This window comes from Acomys russatus, chromosome X (genome assembly GCF_903995435.1).
Source record: "Acomys russatus chromosome X, mAcoRus1.1, whole genome shotgun sequence".
NCBI classification, from domain to species: domain Eukaryota; kingdom Metazoa; phylum Chordata; class Mammalia; order Rodentia; family Muridae; genus Acomys; species Acomys russatus.
In genome coordinates, this window is record NC_067169.1 from 51,823,160 (window position 1) to 51,850,483 (window position 27,324).

The following is a 27,324-nucleotide window of genomic DNA, read 5'->3' on the forward strand; positions in this document are numbered from 1 at the left end:
CCAATCCTAGGTCACTCTAGAAATCTCCTCCTCCACCCCCCCCCCCCCCCCCCCCCCCCACCTCCATGAGAAATCCTATGTAAATCCTATTTCCTGCCTAGTTCTCTTTTGCTTCTCTCCAAAGCAGCAGCAGCTACCCTCCTGGGTTTCTCCCTCCCAATAAATCTCTTGTGTGAGGTTTATTGTGCAGTGTAACTTTGTGGTATTCCTTGGCTTCCAATTGCCAGAATACCTTTTGAAGTGGAAGATTCTGGTTTCTTTAAAAACTCAGTTATGTAATGTGATGTTTTTCTGGAAGCTGTCTTGTGAGAAGGCATGTGGTGATTTCCTGAAAACAGACACCTGAAAAGGCACATGATGTTTAGAAAGACTATAAATAGAACCCCACAGACAATGAGACTACACCATTGCATTGCTACGCCCGTGCAATGCTTCACTGATCTTTACTTCATAGAGAGACGCGTGCCAGAGAACTTCTCATGGTATTCCACTAACTCATTTCTACTGGATCATACAGCCACTATTGATTTCTGTTTCTGTTTGGTGTTTGCTATTGAACTGGACTCCTGGTATCCTGACAACGAAGAGTGGAATCGCCCCCCAAGAAACTACTTCTAAACAGGTCCACACAATCCCCTTTTCCTACTAACATTCTTTCTCTCCTACCTCTGGTTGGTGGGTTGGAAGGGAGGTAGAAGCGTTTAAGAACCTTAAATAAAGCATGTTTCGAAAAAAATCTAATCCTACAACCTTTCCATCTGAGCTGTAACACTTATAGGTGATTGAGATATAAAGAGATCCAAGAAAAAAGTAGTGTGCACCTTCCTTCTTCCTGACCTGCTGCTGCTGAGACATGCCTCTCACCTCAAACTCCAGCTTCTCCGCCATGCAGTATGTAGTCATGCCAACAGCACTAGGGAGCTTTCAGGGTTTTAGAGACACATTGGGACTGTGAAGCCATTCAGCTTCTTGGACTCTCTGTCTCTCCAGTGTGTAGACTGCTACTGTTTGACTACATGTCCCCTATCTTTTAAGCTAACCTAATATAGTCCCTCTAATAATATATAACATTCTATTGATTCTGTTCCTCTAGAGAATTCTACCTAATAAAGGTTTTATTACTAAGAGTAGTTACTAAGAAACAGAATTGTTAAGGATAAATTTCTCTAATGGGTTTGGTGGTTTCCAGAGCTGGCTTTCTAATTCTACTACACCAAAAGTTGATAAAGACTTTCCCAGTACTTTGGAGAGCATAGGTAATCGATGGGTAAACTGTTTAAAGATCTGTGCACTATAAATACTTTTGCTGTCCTATTCGCTACTTATGAGGAGCAGGAGATTTACTGTCTCTACATGTGAGACTTTTGAACATTTCAGGAAATACACACAGTAATACACTTTGCTTAGAAGAAATAATGGCCAGATGTGTAGTTATATATTGATTCTTGGGTAGTAGCAAATGACTGGATGGTTGGCGACTTAGAAAGTAAATTATTAGAAATGATAAGAAAATATTTGGAGAACGGGTGTGTAGATACACTTTTCCAAACAGACAAAAGATGTAAAGACATCTCTGTGTGCGCCATTTAAATGCGCACCAAAAGGTGACTTTAGCAGAGGAATAATCAAGTAGACAGGATAAGCTAATCTGTATACAGCAATCTCTTTCCCTGGCAATTCCTGACACTGTTCAATGGGCCTATGAAGAAAGTGACAACTGCAGCAGGAATGACACTTATGTACAGGCTTGACAACATGTACCAAGGCTAACATGCCTATAGCTGCAGCTGAGTACTAAGCAGTGACTAAGACAAAGCCTCCTTACGACACAATTCTCCAGAGTGGCCAAGCAATGATTTGGTAGTAGGTTGATGACATTTGATGGGAGGACTACTTCCATCATGGAAAAGGGCAGCTCTTTGTTCTTACTAAAACAGATTCTTATTCTAGTTACGAATTTGCCTTTCCTGAACATAATGCTTCAGCAATCGTATCATCTATGGACCTAGTCATCTTCACAATATAACACACAGTATTGTCTCTGATCAAAGGAATTCATTTTACAGCCAAAGAAGTGCAGCTCATGGGCTCATGCTCATGGATGTCATAGGTTTTACCATGTTCCTAACCATACCGATGCTCATAGATTGAAAAAAACAAAACAAAACAAAACAGTGCAAACTAGATATCAATAGCCAGTAAGACTTGGGCAGGGTTCTCCAGAGGGTTGTATGTGTTCTGAATCATTATCCAACATAAGGTACTGTTCCTCCCCTGGGCAGTATTCACAAGCCCAGAAATCAATGGGCGAATGAGAATGGATCATTCACTCACCCCTAGTGACCCACAAGGAAAATTTTACAGTCCTATTCTTTCAACCTTATGTTTTGCTGGACTAAAAGTCTTTGTTATAAAGTGAGGAGTGATTCTGCCAAGGAGGCAATTCCACTGAACTAGGAACTAAGATCTCCTCATGGTCAGTTACTTTGAGCTTCTGATGCCCTTGAGTTAACTGGCTAAGAAAAAAATTCCAGTGTGAGCAGGAGCAATTGATCCAGACTACCACAAAAGAGGTAAGAAAGAGCATGTCTAAACTTCCAGAGATCCTCAAGATATCTCTTGATGTTCTGTGATCATATTCTGTGATTAAGAAACTTATGGGGCTGGAGAGATGGCTCAGAGGTTAAGAGCACTGTTTGCTCTTCCAAAGGTCCTGAGTTCAATTCCCAGCAAGTACATGGTGGCTCATGGCCATCTGGAATGAGATCTGGTGGGCAGGCGCACGTGCAGGCAGAATACTGTATAAATAATAAATACATTGTAATAATAATAAATAAATATTATATATATATAAAAGAAACTTGTAACAACCCAACCGAGGTGAGATGATAAATGGTCCAGAGTCTTCAGGAATGGAAGTGTGTGGCACCTTCCTAGGCAATGAACCAAGACCTACTGACAAGAGAATGGATAGTAGAGAATACCAGATAAGGCCACTTGGCCAATTACCAAATAAGGGTTATAATTACCGTCTTTCATCCTATTTTGTTAAAAAATATGTCTGTGAACATTTACATAAGTATTAAGTAGATATTTGTATTTTCTTCTCTTAAAGTCAAAATGGCATTTCTTATGTAACCTTTTATTGCTCATTTTGAGATTGTAATTTAATTACATCATTTCTCCCTTCCCTTCCCTCCTTCCAAATACCCCCATATGCTCCTCCCCACTCTCCTTTAAATTCATGGCCTCTTTTTCATTGTTATTTCATATATGTACGTATAAACATATATTTCTAAATATAATCTGTTCAGTTCATATAATGTTAATTATATGTACATTTCAGGGCTGACCCCATGGCATTTGCCCTAGTTACTTTTCCACGCTAAGATAAAATACCATGACCAATACACATTTGATCTACAAATACAAGTTACAGAGAGAGACACAGAGAGACAGAGAGACAGAAAGACAGAGAGTACCTGGAATCTCCTGAGTCTTTTGAAACCTCAAAGCCTGCCCCCAGTGACACATTTCCTCCAACAAGGCCACATCTAATCTTTCCCCCAAAAAATGGCACGAACTGGAGACTAAGTATTAAAATAGGACTATGGGGGCTACGGTGGCTTGAATGAGAATGGCCCCTATAGGTTCATATATTTGAATGATTTGTTCCCAGTTAGTGGACTGCTTAGGAAGGATTAGTAGTTGTGGCCTTGTTGGAGGAGGTGTGTCACTGGGGGTTGGCTTTGAGGTTTCAATGCTCCATTCAAGGCCCAGTCTCACTCTCTATCTCCTACCTGTAGATCAGAATGTAAGCTCTCAGCTACTGCTCCCACTCTGTGCCTGACTCCCTGTTGCCATGCTCCCCACCATGATGATCGCGGACCAACTCTCTGAAACTGTTAGCAGACCTCCAATTCAGTGTTTTCTTTTATAAGCTGCCTTGGTTAGAATATCTCTTCACAGCAATAGACTAGTAACTAAGACAGGGCTGTTTTCATTCAAACCACCACATCATTTAATGTAACAGCCATAAGATCAGTAGAGTTAAGTGCCCTTAAATCTATACTGTCATGTTTAAGCTATACAACATTAAGAAACTGGTCATCCTTCAAGGGAATTTTTCCTCTTTTCTGGAAGTAGGATAATTGTATCATATTAGGTCAAATTACCACCATTTTATTGTCTTCATTTGAAAATCAAGCATTACATAAAAATATATGGTTTGGTGTCAAGTTGACAAGAGGTGGACTTGTGATTGTCAATACTGATTGTTAACTTGACTGGATATGTCTCTATCTGGGGATATGCAAGCATTTCCAGGAACAGTTAATTAAAGGAAGAGTAGTCTTCTTGAAAATGGGCTGTATATTCTGGCTAAAGCACAGATAGTGAGGAGGTCCTGGCAAAAACAAAAAACAAAAACAACAACAAAAAAAAAACCCACTGCTGCCTGCCTCCTTGCCTTTTCTTCTTGCCAGTGAGTTCATCTAACTCTATGGAAGCAGCCATTCTTTGCTGACATCAGAATCCACCTTCATCAGGTTCTACTATGAAGTAAAGACTACTGACTCCCTTGGGAATCTTCAATACCTTTGGCACCAGATTGAAACTGCTGAGGCATGTAGCTTCATGGACTGAAAAGAAACCAGGTTTCCCCCAACCCAGATCTAGCCAATGGACAGGACATTCTCCACAGTTGGGTGGAGAGTGGGGTCTGACTTTCACATGAACTCTGGTGCCCCATATTTGACCACGTCCCCTGGATGGGGAGACCTGGTGGCACTCAGAGGAAGGATAGCAGGCTACCATGAAGAGACCTGATACCCTATGAGCATATAAAGGGGAAGGAGGTCCCCCTCAGTCACAGTCATAGGGGAGGGGAGTAAGGGGAAAATGGGAGGGAGGGAGGAATGGGAGGATACAAGGGAGGGGATAACCATTGAGATGTAATATGAATAAATTAATAAATAATTTTTAAAAAGTGAAAAAAAAAGAAACCAGGTTTCTCTGCGTTTTCTTTTATAACATATATACTTTCTATCACTTCTACTCCTCTACAGAATTGTAAATAACACAAGCTAAAGAACCAAATAATTTTGGCATGTTGGGCTTTTAAAGATTTAAATGGCCCAAGAACTAAAAAGTAAATATTAACTGGTCTCTATCATAATATCTCTGAATTTTCAGTTTTTTTACATTACCTAAGCCAGAATGAGGTCTCTCTACATTTATTCTGCTTGCCTGTTTCTACTCCAAGGTTGTAACAGAGTACATGAAGATATTTTGTCTGTAATATAAAAACATAAATAAATAAATAAATAAATAAACAAATAGATTCATTCTTTTCTTCAAGTAAAAAAAAAATATATAATAGTTGCTTAGAGTCTTAAAAATAGGCCAGGAGTGGTGACACACACTTTTCACCTCAGCACTCAGTGACAATTTAAGACAGATCTCTATTAGTTTGAGGCCTTTCTGGTTCCAGGCCAGCCAAGGCTACATAAATAACCATCATTATCAAAAATTCTCAATATATATAAGAGAGATACAAAGCATTCAAGTTGGGACTTCAGTTATATATAAAAATATTACAATAGATTACTTATAGATGTTGAAAGCCTCTTTGAAACTACCAGTAAGGAATCTGATACCAGAAAATAATAAGATTTCCCATGTTTATGGATTGGTAAAATTAATATTGTAAAAATAACCACCCTACCAAGTTAAGATTCAGCTTAATCCCATCAAAATTCCAACACAATTCTTCATAAAAAATTTTTAAATTATCTTAAATTTCATATAGAACCACAAAAATAAACCAGGATAATCATCATAATCCCAATCAATGAAAGAACTGCTAGAGGAATCATCATCCATGGTTTAAATTATACTACACCGTAACAGTAATTTTAAAAAACAGTATGGTATTGATATAAAAAAATAGCCACATTGATCGATGGAATAGAATTAAGGACCTAGATACAAGTCCATACATACACAGCTATCTGAATTTTGACCAAGAGACTGAAGACACACACTGCAGAAAAGGTAGCATCTTCAACAAATGGTGATAGTTAAAGTAAACAGTTACGTGCAGAAGAATGAAACTAGATCCTTATCTCTCAACATGCATAAAACTTAACTCCAAGATGGATCAAAGATCTCAATATAATACCTGATTCCCTAAATCTGATAGAAAAGAAAGTAGGAAATGTTTCATTTTATACAGAAAAGGACTTTCTGAACAGGATTCTGGTACTACAGGTACTGAGACCAATAACTGACAAATGGAACCTCATGAAACCAAACCCCTTCTGTATTGCACGGGACATTATCATTTGAGTTAATGGGAATCCTACAAAATAGGAAAAGAAAATCTTTACCTACTACACATCTGACAAAGGCTTAGTGTCTACAAAATATAAAGAGCTGAAAAAATCTAAACATCAGGAAAACAAACAACCCAGTTAAAAATTAGGTCAAAGAACTAATAGAAAATTCTCAAGACATGAAATGGCAAATAGTTGAGAAATATATTTTTTGAATGTTCAACATCCTTAATCATCAGAAAAATGCAAATCAAAACTACTTTGAGAGAATGGCTAAGATACAATAAATGCTGGTGTGGATGTGAGGAAAAGGAAACACTTATTACACTAATGGTGTGAATGAAAATTGGTTGCAGCTACTATAGATATCAGTGTGGTGGTTCCTCAAAATGCTGGAAATAGATATACTGTATGATCTAGCTGTGCTATGCTTGATATACACCTAAAGAATTCTATAACCTACCATAGATATACTTGCTCAAGTATCTCTACCACAATAGCCAGGAATGGAAACAGCCTGGGTATCTACAAACTGATGAGCAGAAAATTAAAATATGATACAGATAATGAAAATGTGATATATTTACATAATGGAATATGACTCAGTTGTTAAGAAAAGTAAAATTATATAATCTTCAGTTAAATGGATGGAGCTGGAAACAATCAACCTGGATGAAGTAACCCAGACCAAGAAAGACAAACATCTTATGTTTTCTCTCATATGTGGATGCCAGCTTTGAATATTTACATATGTATTTCTTTGGAATACCTATAGAGGTCAAGGAACTAATAAGAGGCCATAGAATTTGGGGAGAATTTTGAAAGAGAGAGAAACTGGTTACATAAAGGGAAAAGGGGAGTAATTGAATAGGAAGGGTTAAATGAGGTAGAGGATGGAAGGACAGGATAGAGGATGAAATATGGGGGGGAATAACTAATTTTAAAAGTCTTTTGAAAAGTTCATATGGAAACCTACTACTATTGAAGTTTCCTAAAAAAATATATAAGTATACATATACATAAATTTAAATGTTTCAATGAGGTTACCCTTTAATGGTGAGTGTAAGTGCTACAGCTCAGATGGAAAGGTATCCTGGAAGTTGGCAGCTAAGGGATACCACAAAGTCATACAAAGACGCTTACCTGTTCCCTTTTCCCCTGCACTCTCCTGGCTATCTCTAGCTCCAGCCTGCAGTCCCGCAGCATCAGTTCTCAGCTAGCCCATGGAGCTTATAGGAACAAACTGGCACAGCATTCCATTCTATGACTCTCTCTTCCTCAATGGACTCAAGATTTTATTACTACAGCTTGGTCTCAATACTGATCAATGGCCAAAACATGGCACACTTAATTTCCAAATTCTTTTTTTTCCTTTTCTTTTTTTAAAGATGTTTTTATTTATTATGTATACAGTGTTCTGCCTGCCTGTACACCAGGGCACCAGATCATATTACAGATGGTTGTGAGCCACCATGTGGTTGCTGGGAATTGAACTCAGGACCTTTAGAAGAGCAGGCAGTGCTCTTAACCACTGAGCCATCTCTTTTGGCCCTAATTTCTAAATTCTTACAGATTGTAACAACTGCAGAAACAAATGATCTCCAAAGCTCTTATATCTAAGGTTTCTCGGCTCCACATTTCCAAATGTCTTATCACTAAGGTTCTAGGTCCTACTTCCCCCTCCTAAAAATCTTTTATCTCTAGGATTTCTTTGCACTCTGCTCTCAAAACAATATGTTATAAACTATTATCTCAGGATTTGTAAGTTACTCATGGGGTATGGTTAAAAATTTATAAGGGACAACTGCTACTACTATGTTGTTAATGGACACAGTATTAAACTGACTCCTAATGAATGATTGTATACCTATAGATTAGTACAGACAGGTTTTCACTATGTAACTGGCTCACATAAAAATAAATTTTAAAAAATTAAAGATACAAAACTGGGTAGGTTCAAGAATATCATGATGGGTGGATCAGGGCCCAGGGGGCTCTGCTCAAACTATTGCACTAACCAAGGACAATACATGTAGTAAACATCAAACCCCTACTCTGATCTACCCAATGGACAGGACATTCTCCACAGTTATGTGGAAAGTGGGGACTGACTCTGATATGAACTCTGGTGCCCCATACTTGACCACCTCCCCTTGGTGGGGAGGCCTGGTGGCACTCAAGATGAGACTTGATAGCCTATGACAATATATTGGGGGAGGAGGTCCCCCTCAGTCTTAGACCTAGAGGAGGTGAATAGGGTGAAATCGGGAGGGAGGGAGGGAGGAACGGGAGGATGCAAGTGATTGGATAACAAATGACTTGTAATCTGAATAAATTAATTAAATAATAAAAAATGGGTAGGTTGGGATTGAGAGGCAGGTCTGGGAGGAGTTGGGGAATAAACATGGTCAAGATACATTGTATAAAATTCTCAAATTGTTTTCCTCTTATCCTACCTTGTATCATACCTTTCATGAAACTATACCCAAATCTCAATGTCTTAACAGTAGACACTGTTCTCATTCACATCACACGGGACATGGTGGCTGTTATACTCTGCTCTCTATGGACATGCTCTTACACAGAAGTTTCCCATCAAATTCTCTGCAGCTGGAGAACAGACAGAAGATGTGTGTGTGTGTGTGTGTGTGTGTGTGTGTGTGTGTGTGTGTGTGTGTGTGTGTGTGTGTGTGTTCGTCCCAAAATCTTGTTCAAACTTTGGGAACCAGTATAAGAGGTGGCATTCAACTAGGGCGCACATTCCATTGATTGTAACTTTATGAATCAGGTTTGTGCATGGTTAGAAAACTACTTTAGTGGCAAGCATAACAAAGAAGAGAACATGTATATGAGGCGGGGAGGGAGGGAGAGGACATTGGTTTTTTTAATAGGCCCTGCTTCATCTGTATAGAAACTCAGGAGACTTGGTTCAAATTCTTGGGTTTTTTTCTGATATCATTATAAAATATTATCTTTTATGGAAAAAATGCCTGGCCAAGCAGAAGTGGTAAGCACTTGGGAAGCATAGGCAGATGGATATCTGTGATTTCTAGGTCAGCCTGGTCTACAGAGTGAGTTCTAGAACAGCCAAAGCTACACACAGAAAAACCCTGTCTCAAAAACAAACAAAAAATTTGATCACTTGCCTAGCAAAATGAGAAACAAAAATACTGCTTTGAATTGTCAGATCCAGTAAAAGCATTACAGTAGGAAATATACTCAAAACCAAAGTAAAATTCTCAAAAATTCTAAATTTTGAAAAATATCCAAACAGCTATACAGCTATAAGGCTGTTTGTAAATAGTTTAATGGACCCTTTAAATTTCCTTTACATAAATTATCATTGAGACAAAAGCAGGAACAAGTATATGAAATTAAACCATTGAAAAATACTGTTATAGGGAAATCAATATATCAGTAGAAATATATCAGTAGCATGTTTAATAACAGTTTCAACTCTAAAATTATTAGAAAATGACATGTAAAGCTGTGTTATAATTCTAATAATTTATCTAAATGCTCCCTGAGTATTTGAAAATCACCTATCTAGAATTCTATCCATAAAAAGGAGAATTCGTTATAAGTTTTATGAGAGCAAAACTAAGAAGCAGATCCTGAAATAAAAATGTAAGATCTAAGGCTATTTATTCATGAATAATGTGTAAAGCCTTGGCTTTCTTCTTTAAAGATTTCCCTTTGAATGGCACTACATTCAAAAAGTATGAATTCAATATGCATGACTGAGCACACCAGATCTACTGTATATCAAAATCTAAAATAAAGAATAGTCTTGTTAATCTTGCTAATACGTGTTTGAAAAGTGTCTATTAGTATTTAAATGTATTCCTGACACTGCAGCAAAAACAGTTTAACTCATTACATGCTCCAGATCCCTTAGGTTCACACAAGGCCATCTCAATTATGTAGCTATAATGATGCTCTCACCAACTGACTGCACAGAGGCCTACAACTAAACTGGTTCAGAGGAAAATGTAAAACAAAATTCTAATCAACAATTATGTATACTAAGCTTTCATCCAGTTTCTTCAGTACTTTTTGTTTATGCTCTCACCATTCCTACAAATCTATTTACACTAAATGCAACTTCTTAGAGGGGAAAAATAACAACAAATTAATAAAGGGCTAAAAAGAAAGTCCTTGAAGGCATCTGTAGCATTTTTTAATGCAATGATCAAAAAACCACCAATATTGCTTCATTGGCTTATTAATTTATATATTCACTAACAATGATTTACTAAACAATAGTAGGCATTACTATAGGAATTAAGTACACATCACTAACAAAATTCCTGTCTTCATGAAACATTCCTAATATGATATGAAATAAGATTCATAAAAATATATGCTTAAATAAATGCTTCCATGCCCTGGACCCTGACTTTGATTCATATGGGGAAAGACGAAAGAGAAAAAGCAAGTAAGAAAGATTTTCTTAGCCTTACATAGGATGCTAAAATATATCAACTGAGGGTTCCAGCTACATCTATGTTAAAAGATTCTACAAGGTTAGGCTGGTGTGGCCTGAGGACTGTAGCTTACCTATCATGCACAAGGCCTTGGGTTTGAACCCCTGTGCTTCATAAACTGGATGTGGTGGTGCATGCATGTAATCCCAGAACTTGAGAGGAGAGGCAGGAAGATCAGAAGTACAAGCACTGAAGAACTAGTCCCAAACACAAAAGTGGAATGTAGTCTACACTTTAATTCAACAAGGACTATTGGCAATGTTAACACAAATATAATCTAAGGGAGTTAGGGATAACAGCCAACAATTCTTAGTGCACAGGTTAGCGTTAATGATCTATGGAGATTCTCAATTATGGAGAAAAATAGATGAAACATGGAAACTAAGAGCCTATGCTTCCTGATTAAGTAAGTCACCATTGGGAAATAAATGGACAATATTACAAAATTACTCCTATTGAAGCCTCACTTCCCTTTCTAACTATAAAATAAGTAATAACATTTGAGTTTTTCCCACAAAAATCTATAAAATCCTGACTTCTTATAAATTTGGCCTCTTGTCTCTACTTCTGTCATGAAAACATTTGGTACATGGAAAAAGGATGACTTTGTTGAGAAGGAATTTAAAATTATATTGTATAGTTACTATGATTTCTTGCATTATATGTCATATTTACTTCTCCAAATTGAATTCCAGTCTGATACCAAGATAACAGAACAAATCAAGTAATTATTAAGAGGTATAGAGTTATAAAGATATAGATATAAACTATCAATCTTTCCTAGTAGTAAAACAACCCATTCCACATGAAGTTATCGCTATGGAATAAAACTGGCCAAAAGAAAACTTAACATTAAAAATAATGAAAAACCTAAGCTGGGCATAGTGCTGTACGCCTTTAATCCCAGCACTCAGAAGGCAGAGGCAGGCAGATCTCTGAGTTCAAGGCCAGCCTGGTCTACAGAGTGAGTTCCAGGGCAGCCAGGGTACACAGAGAAACCCTGTCTCAAAACAAACAAACAAAAAACCATAAAGAAAATAGATATGCAAGTCACCAACATACTAGTCATACAGAAAAGGAACTACTAAAGCGCCAAGAACCTCCAGCCACTGCTATATTGACTGGCCCAGAAACAAAAATTTGATAATACCTACTTTACAATGCTGAGACTATATTGATGATAGGCCCAATTTATTATCGCTAATTAAAATTATTTTGTCCACCAACTTTTGTGTTTGATATGAGGCCTTCTATTTTAATTAAATAAATGACTTCTTCACGTTTTCCCTTCCCTTTCTTACCTTCCCATATTTGTATGTGTGTGTATGTGTGCTGTGTCCAGGTATGTATATGGCAGCCAGAGCCTGATGTTAGTATCATTATCACTTGCTTTCCATCATATTATTTTGAGCCAAGGTCTTTCACTAAACCTAAAGATCACCAAAAATTTGTATGTATTTACTTATAAGTGGGTATTAGACACATAGTACAAGAAAATCACCCTACAATCCACAGACCCAAAGATGCCAAGTAACAAGGAAGGTCTAAGGGAGGATGCTTGAATCTCACTCAGAAGGGAAAATAAAATAGGCATGTGAAATTGATGGAGGGAGGAAACTGAGTGAGAGGGGTGGGGAGGGGAACAAGGGTGGAGATTAATTATATGGAGGAGGAAGGACTAGGAGATCTATAGGGGGGATCTCTGGGATGGCGGAGGATCCCTGGTGTTAACCCTAGCTCAGAGTCCTAGCAGCAGGGGATATGTAGCCTGATGTCACCATCTCCTATAGCCAGATTGGAATTCCACTGGAGGGAGGAGGAAACCAACCCATCTATAAAACCTTAATTTGTCCTGCCTACAAGAAGTGTAGGGATAAAGACAGAGGAGAGTTTGAAGGAGTGGCAAACCAATGACTGACCCAACTTGAGACCTAGAGAGAACAAACCCCTGACACTATTAATGATACTCTGCTATGCTTGCAGACAGGAGCCCATTAGAGTTGTCCTCTGAGAGGCCCCACCCAGCACCTCATGGAAAAAGAGCAGAGACCCACAGCCAAACATTAGGCAGAGTTTGGGGAATTGGATTATATGGAAGAGGGGAAGAAGGATTGAAGGAGCTAGAGGAATCAGGGACACCAAAAGAAAACCTACAGAACCAACTAACTTGGGCCAATAGGGCCCCGAAGACTGAACAACCAAGCAAAGAACATATGAGACAAACCTAGGTCCCCAGCACACATGTAACAGTAGTGCAGCTTGGTCTTCATGTGGGACTCCTAACAGCAGGAGCAGGAGCTACTCTGTTGCTTGCCTTGGGATCCCTTTCCCCTAACTGGACTGCCTTGCCTAGGCACAAGGGAAGATGTGATGTGTCTAGTCCTACTGCAACTTGGAATGCCAAGAAGGATTGATATCCATGGGAGGTCTCCCTTTTTCTGAGCCTTTTCTGAGCAGAAAGAGCAAGGAGGTGAGGTGAAAGGGAGGGACTTAGAGAGGAGAAGGGAAGGGAAACTGTGATAGGGATGTAAAAATTAATTACTTAATAAAAAGATAGAGCAAGCAAAAACAAAACAAAACAAGAGTACCTGGCACATTATAAGCAATTAAATAAAAATATATGAATTCAGTTCTACCTTAAATATTTAAAGGAAGTTAACAATTTCACAAGCATAATTTATGTAGCCTTTGACACATTCACCATCTCATAAATATAATTTATATAACCTTTGACACATTCTCCCTAATATCCAGTTATATCTCTATCATTAATCCCTCTGTAAGAAAAAAGCCTGAAACAGGCATAAACAATGGAGGAAAAGCTGGCCAGTGGGAGTAAGCGGGTCAGGAAAGGGAAAGAAGGAAAGCAAAAGGCTATATTTAGAAGTTTTGATGAGACCTGGGGAAGAAAGCAGGTTTTATCCTATAAACCTCTCATACCTCCAAATCCCAGTATAGGAAAATTCTAGGACAGGGATATAATTAGCTGCATTCAATCTCATCAGCAAGGAAATAAACTGATTTTTAGGATGAAATCTTATCAAAATGATATAACAATAAAAGGATGAGCAAAGACATGTAAGAACAGGCTTCATCTTAGCAATGTTCTTTCTGATAAAGAACAATGGAAGTAAATTATTTTAAAGGTCATCTTAAAAAATAGAACTGATCTCAAATAGAATCTCCAAAAGGTTCCACATAACAGTGATAACTCTTCAACACTTTATATAGCATATTTTCAAACTCTTGGAGAAAAGGTACAGCAATTTCACTCACCATTTCAGGGAGCTTCATCAGCATATCTTTACAACGTAATACGCACGTAGATGCTTTCTTGAAATCCCCTTGAGCAACAGCCTAAGAAAGAGATGTCAAAACTTGGTTAAACTGAAATGACAAGATAATTGTCTCACATTCTGATTAATTTTATCTATTCATTCGTGTGTCTGTGTGTGTGTGTGTGTGTGTGTGTGTGTAAGAGAGAGAGAGGCGGGTAGGGAAATATACTAAGACTTGTATGGAACTCACTATGTATCCCAGACTGGTGTCCAATTCATAGTGATCCTCCAGCATGAGCCTCCCCAAATGCTGGGATTATACCTGTGAGTCACCGAATTGAGCTTTTTTCAATAATGTTATAAATTACTTTCTAATGGAGAAAAACCTCTACATTTGCTGTTTTCTTCTCTTTATATAAAGTCAAATATTCTTGTGCTTTGATTCTGGGGGGGGGGGGTTAACTCAGTACTGGAGCACAGGCAAATATTTAGATTCCATCTCCAACACCAAAAAGGTATAAAATACCCATTTTGCTCTAGTTTTCTCATTCCTCAACCTGACAAATAAAAACCTTGACATCTTTCTGAATAGATACTCCTCTGGCTAAGGTTTTTAATAGTAAAATGTTTTAAAATAAATACAAATTAAGGCAAGAACATCAATAAATCAAGTCTCACAGAGATTAAAAATAACATTCCCATTTATACTGTAACTATTCAGTGAATACTTGCCAAAGAAATCTTATAATTAAAGAGAAATACTTAATAATTGGATGTTGCTTTCTATTCTTATAACATAAAACAATGAGACTAATGCTCAAATAAACTACAAAATGTTTATCATTACTCAAATTATATTCTACAGAAATGACAGCTATAAAAATACATGTTATGGTTTTAATAGAAATATGAATATAGCTGCACAGTGAATCAAAAGATGTATAGTTAACTGTTGTGACAAAACTGTGGGGAGACTGGCTGTATAGCTCAGTGGTACAACACTTGCCCAACATGCATGGTACTCTGGGATTGAAAAAGATTGTGAATTCTTTTAGAAGGAAAGGAACATAAAATATACTTTGTTAAATTATAGAGAATTATTTTTCTTGGGACAAAAATCCAATAACCTTCAAACTCACAAGATAGAGAATTCAAGTAAAAGCAAGTCTTAAATAAGAGGGAGGGCTGGGGATGTAACGCAATGGTAGAATACCTTCCAAGGACATGAACGGCCTGTGTTCCATTCCTAGCATCACTACTCCCAAATAAAACAGAGACAAAGATATTTACAGAAGCAGAAAGATAAGAGAGCGTGCACTACCAAGCTATAGCCATTCTGGTGGGTGTCAGAAAGTCACATAAGCAAGTTTTGCACTTAGAGTTCAATTCATTAGATCTACAATGATGTGGTGGAAAGATTATGTATGAGCTTTGGGTCTCCAGCTATTTCATTTCCTTGTTCAGTGAACTTAAAACAAAGCAAAACAAAACCTCTTTAGGTCTCAATTTTCCTAACTACAAAATAGGGACAGTAAAGTCTACCATATAGAATTGATCTTATGACTATCAAATGAGATCACTGATGAAAAAGCATCTAACTATAACACAAGATACAATAATGTGAATGAACACTGAAGCTGAGAGTATAGCTTAGTGGTAGTATGGCCTAGGTGTAACTAACTAACAGAAAGACAGAGAAGGGGGAGGGAGAGGGAGAGGTGAGAAAGGGAGCAGGAGAGAGGAGTATTTTTGGCAGTTAAAATTACCATCAAGAATTCAGAGAAAAGTTACTTTTTCCTATGCAGTATTTAGTGGTAATAATGAAACGAAACCTTTTGAAATCATATTCTGACAAATCAATAAAGTGTTATATATTATTCTAATGGATCAAGAATCATAGATTTAGAAGAGCTCTAAGGCTGAATTTGAACTGTTGCTCAACGATGATTATAACTATTGTTACATAAGGATTAAATGCTACAATGACCATTACACAATAGACAATTAAGTGATAATGACAATGCAATTAATCTAACTACAGTAAATTACCTCAAATGGATCCAGAATAACTTTTTGCTGCTAAGTAGACCCTCTCTGCAGATCAGCAAACAACAATATTGTAGCTATCAGTACTACACCCAACATATACTAGACTGTCAGTTAAAATAAAATTCTTTCTTTTTTTATATACTTAGTACATTTCCTACAAAGGTCAAACATTTTGCAATTTCAGGTCTGCCATAACATGACATATCTTCCTACCTACTATTACCCTCCACAAGATTCACTTCTTACCTTAAAAATTTATCCTTTTCCAACATGTAATTGTCTACAATTTAAAAAGTATATTTTATGTTCCTTTCCTTCTAAAAAAAATTATAAAGTTTTTCTTCAATTCCAGGACACCATGAATGCTGGGCAAGTGTTCTACCACTGAGCAGCTATTCAGCCACTCTCCCCACAGTTTTTTTTTTAATTTTTTATTAATTTATTCTTGTTACATCTCAATGGTTATTCCATCCCTTGTATCCTCCCATTCTTCCCTCCCTCCCATTTTCCCCTTATTCCCCTCCCCTATGACTGTGACTGAGAGGGACCTCCTCCCCCTGTATATGCTCATATCTCCCCACAGTTTTAATTATTGCAATATTGTTAACTACTCATCTTTTGTTGTAGTATATAATTTCATTCATATTCCCTTTGTAACGCATCTGTCCTGTAGCTTTGTATTCTCCACAAAACTTACGTTTCTGTAAAACAGGTGCTACATATTTAAACTTACTAATATTTTTATCACCAGAGCACAGAGCAATAATTCACATACAGGCACCAATTAGCTATTAATGAACTCTACATATGCACCTGATACACTGATTTTCTTTTTTAAGTTCAATGTTATCATGTGTGTGTGTGTGTGTGTGTGTGTGTGTGTGTGTGTTGGGGCCTATGTTAGTGCACATATGCCGCAGTGCTTGTACAGAGGTCAGGGAACAACTAAACCATCTTGTTGCTCCCCTAGATTAATTTTTATTTCCTTCTAATCTATATCTCCATCTTTTTTACCCACCTCCTCCATTTGTTTCTGACTTTTGATAGTTTACCTATAAGAGTTTCATATACATTCTATTTGGAAATAAAATAACTTTCCATTGACCATGGTACTCTACAACCCAAATTTCTTATCTCCTCTTTTTGGTTCTACCTAGCATTCTTCCTTTGTTCTTATGTCTACTGCCTCTCTTTTTTCTCATTGTCAAATACTCTGACATACTGCATTGCACTAATTGTTCTCAAATTTTAACATCAAATAAAATAATTTAAAAGCCATGTCAAAATCAAGATTGTTGGGCCCTTCTTGCAAAATACGTGATTCCTTGGGCCTGGGTGGTACTAAAAAGTTTCCAAATAATATAGACTCTTTTGTTCCAGGAGCCACAAACTGCTTTGAAAAATCACATCTATAGACCAATTCTATAAACAAACAATCCTTTTGGTCTCAGGGACACTTTAACTGAAAAATTATCAAAGATTTGTGTTGCATACTACTTTTTAAACTATTTTGCATTCCTATACCTCTAACTCCCTTCCACCAACCTCCCAACACTAGGTAGGAGAGAAAGAAGGTTACTGGGGAAAGGGAACATGGACCTCTTTAGACTTTCCTGGCTGGTTAGGGTCAGCGCGGTCTTTGGGGCAATACCAATCTCAGTCATCAGGATACCCAGCAGTCCAGTGAACCAACAACCTTCTTCCTCCTCTAACCATCTCCTCAAAGCATTCCTCTCTCCCTCCTGCCCCCTCTCTCTCAGAGCTTCCTCTTCCTCTCCTTGGGCTGTGATATTTATACCTTCCCTGAGTCCTCAGAATTAAATTATCTCCAGCTGGCAAACATTACACCCCACTCTGAGCTGCACAAGGCTGTTATCGGCTGTGAAAATAAAATGAAAGTAGCTCCATATCCCACACTTGGGATTAAAACAAAAACCTGTTTACATAACTGAGTTTTTAAAGAAACCAAAACTTCCATTACAGACTTGGGCTGATGAGATTGTTGAGCAGGTAAAAGGCATTTGAGATTCTCTTCCAAAGAATCTGAATTTGGTTCCTAGTACCCACATCAGGCAGCTTACAATCACTTGTAGCTCCAGCACCAGGGAATTCAATGCCCTCTTCTGACCTCCATGAGCACCCTCACTCACATGTGGTATAGACAACCACACACACACTCACAAAATATATTTTTTAATTTTCAAGAACTTGAAAATATTTTCTTTATATCAATTAATACTTATCAATAGTATGAATTAAACAAAAAAATGTTATTTATCTTTAAAATAACCAAAAAGCTTGTGTGGTGGCACACACTTTTAATATCAGACTCAGAAGGCAGAAGCAGGTGAATCTCTGTGATTTCTAGGCAAGCCTGGTCTACATAGCAAGTTCCAGAATAGATGAGGCTACATAGAGTGATCTTGTCTCAAATAAATAGGTAGGTAGGTAGGTAGATAGATAGATAGAAGGTTAGATAGATAGATAGATGGATGGAAATAGCAAATTAGCCAGGCGTGGTGGCGTACGCCTTTAATCCCAGCACTCGAGAGGCAGAGGGAGGCAGATCGCTGTGAGTTTAAGGCCAGCCTGGTCTACAAAGTTACTCTAGGACAGCCAAGGCTACACAGAGAAACCCTGTCTTGAAAAAAAAAGCAAATTATCTGAAACGAGTGTTGTACACTTTTAATCTTAGCACTGCACTTCTAAACTGAGGCTGCAGGATTGGCATGGGTTTTAGCCAGCCTAGACTACAAGTGAATTAAAAGCAAGCATGGACTACAATTTTTTTGTCTCAAAAAATTTATATATTAACACTTTATTAAAAACAAGCTAAAGCCGGGCATGGTGGCACACGCCTTTAATCCCAGCACTTGGGAAGCAGAGGTAGGCAGATCTCTGAGTTTGAGGCCAGCCTGATCTACAAAGTGAGTCCAGGACAGCCAAGGCTACCCAGAGAGACCCTGTCTCAAACAAAACAAAACAAACAAACAAACAAAAAGCTAAATTATCCCCAAACAAAACAGTAGTGAAGAGTATCATTTTATATCTTTGCAGATCTATTTCACATCTGGCATTATACAATGCCTGGATTCTTCTATGTTATGCTTATGCTTGAGTATATAAAGAAATTTTAGTTTAATACATGGATGCAGTTTGAAAATAGTCTTTTCAGATATTTGTGGATATTCTTCTTTTATATAATACCAAAATTAAACTTTATTAAACATTTCATCCTTAGCTTACATTAAGATCCCTAGGTCTACTTACATTTTGTATAATCTTTAACCAATATGTGCTTTCATTAACAATATAAATGGTAATTTTTAAAACATTTGCTATGGTATACATATATGCAAATGTTAATATAGTGACATAATACATACGAAACAACCAAAGGAAGAAGAGTGTGATGGCTCAGTGGGAAAACAAATTACTAAAGACCTGAATGAGTCTAATCCCAGAACCCATGGTGGAAGAAGAAAACTGATTCCCAAAAGTTGTTCTCTGACCTCGCAGGCACGCGTGCGCTCACAGGCACGCGTGCGCGCGCACGCACACATCATCATCGTCGTCGTCGTCATCATCATCATCATCATCATCATCATCATATTTTTTAATCAATTGGGAAGATAGTGAGTTAAAGATAATTTGTGTCTCCACAGATTTGAAGCAAAGCTCTAGATGAGTGGGGGTAAAGTGTGTGTGGCTGTAGGAGAGGTGAGGGACATGGACAGTACAGAAATAGCAATAATTATAAACTAGAAGGTAGCCAGAAAATTAAATTTTATATCTGAAACAAAACCACAAAGCACTTGACAATGTAGTAAGGAAGTGGGGTTTTAGTAAAAAAGAAAAGGATAAGTGTTAATGAGTTCCACAGGCACACAATCTGGCAACCTGCAAAATTACAGCTCAAGATAAGTATCTGTAACCAGGCAGCAGGCAGCAAACAGCATGACAAGGGGCTCTCTGTGCTTTCTAAAAGCTCACGGGTGCTGCATAGGGGAATCATCTAGGAGAAGTCTCATAGTCGAATCTCTGTCAGAAAAGCAGAACGCCCTATATTTCCTTATCCCCTACCCCCAAATACACCCTGCTCTCCACTGGGCAAGCAAGTAACCACCTGGAGAATCAACATGGGCCCAGAAAACAGGCTGTAACTTAGATGAAGACTTGGGGTAGGTGGTGCTCAGATCTACTCAGTTAAGAAGTATAGGTCACCTAAAAGGTGCTTTGCTCTAGCTGTTTTCTACACTGAGAGTACTTAATATACTTAATATAAATGCAAACAATGTGGGTACTTTCTATACCCACATTCTGACAAGCAGAGATTCTGGTATGAGGGGCATCCAACCAAGCAGTCCTCTGGTTTAGTCAGTGGGACCAGTTTAAAAGCTGTGCCTATACTTTCCACATTGGCAAGCCTGGATGGGAAAATATATTGGCAATAATTCAGCCTGGCAATGGTCATGGAAGCATACATCGTGGCAGGAATGATAAGGTAGGGCTCAGCTTGCAAATGGCCCTTTCCGGACTATCTTGTTGGGACTTCAGAGAAAAAGCAAGTCGGTGCTGTCCTGCCAATAAATAAACTGCAAGGAACAAGCCTTAAGGGGAACTCTATCTTCTATCTCCTCAGAAGGGCTTATGTTGTATCCCAGTTTGAAGAAGCCCATCACAGCAAAGAAGGCATAGTGGGGAGAGTAGCTCTCAACTATGGCACAGAGCATGAAATAGCAGGTCACAAGTCAACAATAGAGCTTAACTGCTAAAAAGTTCACCCCTTGTCAATCAGACAACCAAACACACCACTTTAAAACCCTAACACTCCATTCCTAGCCCTCAAAGATCCTCAAAAGTCCATCTTATAATCCTAAACTTCTAATATCCCCACAATTTCGAAAAGACCCAACAATACTCAAAAGTCCAATGAATGGTCAGGTGCAGTGGCACATACCCCTAATACCAGCACTTGACAACAGGCGCATCTCTGAGTTCAAAGCCAGCCTGGTCTACATACTGAGTTCCAGGACAGCCAGAGTTAGATAGAGAGACCCTACCTTAAAAACACAACAAACAAAAAGACAATTTAAAGCATCTCTAAGATTCAACCATATGTCAAAATTAAAAATTATTTTAAAAAGAGATTTGGAAACGGAGTGTGGTACACATATTTAATCCCAGTACTCAGGAAACAGAGTGGAAGTCTGTGAGTTCCAGGTCAGCCTGGTCTATAGAATGAGTTTCAGACCAGCCAAGGCTACAATAGTGAGCTCTTGCCTCAAAAAATTCCAAGAAAAGGAGGGTTGGGGATTAACTTGTTGTAGAGCTAATGACTATCTACCATCCCCAAGACCCTAGGTTTACTTCCCAGTGCTATAATTATTTTAAGATGTTATCACCGGTCATAATTAATAATTATATAATTTTCATTATTGATCACAGTTACTACTACATTTTTCAGCTAGCTAAAGATGCCATTTTGAAATGAACATCTAGAATACTGAAGAAATGCTACAAGACTTTCTAGAAGCATAGAATCTTAGCATTAAGAAAGCTGTGAGCCACAGAGATCTAACTTCCTATCTAATGACAGAACCCTTTCTAGAATACATATTATGTTTTGTTCACACCTTTGCTTACAGGCTTCTAGTGACAACAGAATTAACTATCTTTCAACAAAGCTGTCAGATTTATAGTATCGCTATCTAGTAAATGGTTACTCTTTACATTGGTCTGAATTTTTTCCTCCTGTTTCTATTCTGTGGAGTTGATTGTTCTTTGATAATTTAGTCGTTAGTCATTAAACACTCAGAGAAGGGCTGTCATTCCTACTGTCTCAGTTTTTCAGCACCAACATCATTATATTCTCCAAATATTTTTCACATGGTATATTCTCTACACTAATCCAATTACTTTTAAAGTGCAATGCCTAGAAAAAAATCAAAATACACAAAATTTAGCTAACTAATACAAAATGCCCACTTAGATATTATTAAAATAGGCTAGTCTCCAACTCCTGGTCTCAAATTATCTAAGGACCCAGCCTCCTGAATAACTGTGACTCTGGGCAAGAACCAGCCCTCCTGGCTTGTATTAAGACACCTTTCTCATTGCTGAGATCTAATACTGACAAAAGCAACTTAAGAAAAGAAAGGCTTCTTTTGGGTTATAGTTCAAGGGACAGTCCATTATGGCAAGGAAAGGCATGGTAGTAGGAGTGTACGGCTTCTGTCATATTGTGTCCACAATCAAAAAGAAGGGTGCAAGCAATGCTAGTACTCAGCTAACTTTCAGTTTTTTATTCAGAACTAGACTTCAGCTCATGAACTGGCACTGGCCATACTCTCAGTGGGTCTTCTTAGCACAGTTAACCTCACAACCCCTCAGAGACATGCCCAGTGCTCTAACCTGATCAGATGAAGCCCTCACAGGCATGTGCTGAGCCTTGTCTCCTAGGTGACCCTAGATCCTGTCGGGTTGACAGTCAATGTAAACTGTTATGCTGGATACGGGATCTTTTTCCCAAATGTACCTCTCTCTCAGACTAGTACATAGGCAATTGGCAGTCTTGTACACAGTCTTGAACTATTGAAATATTGGCTTTTATAGGCTAAGAAATATCAAGTGACAACTCAAAGGCATAGAACAAATTGTAATAGTTAAGGTGTAAAACTGAGATTTACTCTCACCACCCAGGACACTAATACAGGAAGATTCAAGGCTAGCCCTGCCTACACAACCTACCTCAAAAATAATATCTAAGTCTGAGGTCTGCTAGACTTTATATCAGTATTTTATTAATCACCTTAAAGTAGTGAACAAAGGACATTAATAATAAAAGGCAAGGAAAAATTATGAAGTAAACATTTATGTACATGACCAATCTCATTTGCAGTGTAGGAAGCATTAGACAGAAAATCTAGTGAGATTCATATCTTGGGGGTAACTAAATGCCATCTAAACTGGACTTAAGGCCTCCTCAGTTGGAAGGAATTCATAGCTGGCACTGTAAACCTAGCTATGTCAGGTAAAACCATGGACCATGGAGGAAAACTTACTATTGCCACTTTCCCAAACCAATATAATTCCTAACAGCATTCTAAATAGTGATCTTTATACCAACAGGTTAGTATAGTTCTCACTCTTCATCAAACAAGCTTCTTTCTGAAGCAGATGGAAATTATTACAGAAATACATAAAACAGTAGACGATGGAGTGCCCAACCCTAATCAACACATCTGCAATGCAGCCCCTATGCCTAAGGCTAAGGGAACATCTCAGAAGAGGAAGCAGAGAGAACGTTAAGAGTCAGTGGACTAGGATGTCTTCTGGGATGTGTGTGTGTGTGTGTGTGTGTGTGTGTGTGTGTGTGTGTGTGTGTGTGTGTGTGTCTGTCTGTCTGTCTGTGTCTGTGTGTGTCTGTGTGTGTCTGTGTATATGAATAACAGGGAAGGTACATCCATGAAAACTCAACAACATGGTAACCTAAATAGGACTTGCATAATGATACTACCAGCTGACATGACAGAACAAATGGGGAAAAGCTAGAGACAAGTGATGGCTACTGACAGAGGGAGAACCAGTCCTCTCCAGGGATGAACTCCCTGACATGTTATCCAATCCCAAGTGGTCAGCCCTCTAAACACATACATATGAACACCACTAAATGGACTCAGGAGAAAAGGGGGGAAGGCGGGAGGGAAGGAAGAGAGAAAGAGAGAGGAGAGAGAGAGAACAAAAATTAAAAAGAAGGTCAATAGTTTCAGGGGAGGGGACATGGGAAGAGTTAGACAGGGGAGAAGGAGGAATGGAAAGGACCTGAATGACTCATGGATGAAACTCACAAAAAATAAAAGGTTCAAAAAAATGTTTGATTCAGATCTTAAACCTTCAGGTAAATCAGGTTTCCTCAGGCTGGAGAGATGACTCAGCAGTTAGGAGCACTAACTGCTCCTCCAGAGGTACTGAGTTCAATTCCCAGCAACCACATGGTGGCTCACAGCCATCTATAATGTGATCTGATGCCTTCTTCTGACCTGCAGGTGTACACTCTATACATAACAATAAATAAACAAATCTTTTAAAAAAAAATCAGGTTTCCTCTATTAACTTCAATTTCATCATTATAAAATAAAAGCTATCCTGGTTTGAACAATGCATAATATATGTATATAAAAATATGTTCTATTAATTTTGTGTCAATTAAAATTTTTAATAAAAAATATAAGAAAAAGGAGAATCATGCTGGTACACACAGCTTTATTCCCAGCAATCAAGAGGCAGAGGCAGACCTCTGTGAGTTCAAAGCTAGAATGGTCTACATATTGAGTTTCAGGACAAACAGGGCTGCATACATAGTGAGAAGATGCCTTAAAAAAAAGAAGAAAATATACAAAGTTTTTAATATACAGAACACTTTGTATTATGAAGATAGCAATACTTCTCAACATGGTCTACAGATTCAACTCCATTCCTATCGTAATTTTTTAACATATTTTATTAATTTATTCATATTACATCTCAATTATTATCCCATCCCTTGTATCTTCCCATTCCTCCCTCCTTATCGTAATTTTAACTGACTTCTTTGTACAAAGTGACAAGTTAATCCTAAAGTTCATATGGAAATGCAAGGGTCTCAGAATATGCAAAACAATATTGAAACAAAATAAAATTGGGTAACTCATTGTTTCTCATTTCAAAATTTACTGTAGAATTACAGTAATTGGGACAGTCTAGTGCCAGCACAAAGACAGATATATCCAAACAACATAGTAGAATACAGACCAAAAATAAGCCCTTACAATTGTGATCAATTCATTTTTTACAGAGGTACCAAAATTGCTTAACAAGGGAACAGAGTTTCTCAACAAGTAGCATTTGAGATAGTTGGATAGCCATGTTCATAAAAAACAATGGAGTTAGGTACTTACTCACTTAATATCTAGAAAAAAAAACTAAAAATGAATCATGGGCTTAAATAGAATTACTTGAAACTATCAAACTTTTAGATAGGGATAAAATGGAACTTCCACACACTACTGGTGGAAATGCAAAGTGGCATAAACACTGTGAAAGATAATCTGGCAGTTTCTCAAAAAACTTTCTGATTCTAAAATAGTTATATTTACTATCCATGCTGTCCAGCACTTTCACTTCAAGATGTATACCAAAGAAAAAGATGTAGACATAAAACTTCAGACATGACCTGAATAACAAGCAAATATTGGAAATGACTCAGATGTCTATCACTGGATGAATGGATAAGTTAAGAGAGCCTATCTGCAGCGTGACACATAATGCAACATAGTTGAACCTTAAAATAATTATGCTAAAGAAAAACGTTAATTACAAAGACCACTTGCTGTACATCACTACTTGCATGAAATGTCCATAATAGGCCAATTTACAGAGACAGAAAGTTGACTCAGGGTTATAAAGACTAGGATCAGGGAAAATGGAGCTTGACTGCTAATAGGTAGGATGGTTTCTCATGGAGTAAAAAATGTACTAAATTCAGACTGTGATGAGCACTATACAATCAAATCGCTGATCCACTGTAAATAGGTGCATTTTATGGTGTGGAAATTATAGGTTAATAAAGATGTTAAAATAATAAGATTATATTGGAAGCCCTCTTTCACTTCTAGAATTACCAGAGGCAAATTCATCAGTTTACATTGTGCCAACTAAAAATGGGCAAGAAATGATAGAGTACAACTTTGATGTTTTAATATCTACATAATGTCAGCAGGCTTTTAAAAATATCAGTGAACACCACAAAACAATTACAAATGAGAAGGCACCTTTGAGGCCAACTGGTTAAAGCTCATTGTGAATGGAAGAGACTCTCAGGGCTGGGGAAACGGCTCAGTAGGTATCAGCCATCAGAGCATCTCCAAGCATGAGATCTAAGTTCCAATCCCCGGCACACACTACGTCAACCAGCTTAGCCCAAACAACAAGTTTCCAGTCCAGCAAGAGAGGCATGTCAAGGGACTACAGCAGGTAATGATAGAGGAAGACACTTGATGTCTTACTCTGGCCTCCACTTGTGCACACAAAGGCACACCCTCTCCACACACTCACATGTATGCACCATACATACCATACATCCATACACATGAAATAATAGTTTAAAACATGACTATCATTATTTTTTAAAAAAAAATTATTGCCATAAGTAGCAGATGTTAAATGAAGTGGTTGAAAACTATGCTTAGCTATTGTCTTTCATTTCACCCTCATTCACACTACACGGATTACAGGCAGGACTAGTAGTATCAACTATCATAATATAATATACTATAGAAAGCCAAGGATATACCTTATGACTTTTACATTTACAAAATACTCAGTTGTAAGACCACCGTATTTACGATACCTACTGACTCAGCTTGGTAAGAAAGCACAAGGAAGATGCCTTTCTCCACAGTGATCTTGCACATGGTCAAGCTAGGCTCGGTGTAGCAGCTCTGCATTAGTTTGATGTACAATCTCTCCAGATTCTGAAAAGTGAAGCAGCACAAGCATGAGGCCTACCACAGATGTTACTAGTAACTGTCATTGCTAAAAACCAATGGTAACTTACAGCCATGGCAGCTTGAAAAAATTCATCAGCCATCAGAGCATTTCCAGTATCTAACCATTCTTTTCCTGTTTTCATATTCATCTGAAAAGCAGAAGTTACGAAATAATTTGATGGTGCCCCCGATTTGATCGCTTCCTTTTCTTCCCCTTGGTGGGGAGGCCGGGCAGGCACACAGAGGAAGGGTAAGCAGACTATCCGGATAAGCCTTGATAGGGTGTGATCATATGGTGGGGGAAAGGTCCCCTTCTGTCATAGGTCTAGTGGAGGGGAGTAGGGTGAAAGAGGGAAAGAGAGGGTAACAGAAAGATACAATTGAGGGGATAACAATCGGGATGTAATCAGAATAAATTATAACAAATTAAAATTTAAACTAAAAAAAGAAAATACAGTGATGGGAAAACATCAAACAATACAATCTTTGTTAAGCAGTAGCCATGTTAAAAGAAAAAAACTTTATACATCTCCAAAATTGGTTAAAAGATACGGGAGAAAATAATTTATCCTGTATATTGAGACCTAATACACGGGGGGGGGGGGGGGGGGGGAGCGGGTACAGCAATCAGCACTTCCTAGAGTTC

At 37.9% G+C, this 27,324-nt stretch overlaps 1 protein-coding gene across 1 annotated transcript in view; it reads right to left on the reverse strand.

Annotated features, from left to right (window-relative positions):
• Tex11 (testis expressed 11) overlaps positions 1–27,324 on the reverse strand; it is a 223,002-nt gene that overhangs the window by 182,914 nt on the left and 12,764 nt on the right. Inside the window, exons 5-8 of the mRNA XM_051141799.1 lie at positions 26,747–26,827; positions 26,544–26,663; positions 14,099–14,179; positions 5,208–5,293 (exon numbers count right to left, since the gene is read on the reverse strand). Coding sequence (XP_050997756.1) covers positions 5,208–5,293; positions 14,099–14,179; positions 26,544–26,663; positions 26,747–26,827 — 368 coding nt within the window. The remainder of the gene's footprint in view (positions 1–5,207; positions 5,294–14,098; positions 14,180–26,543; positions 26,664–26,746; positions 26,828–27,324) is intronic.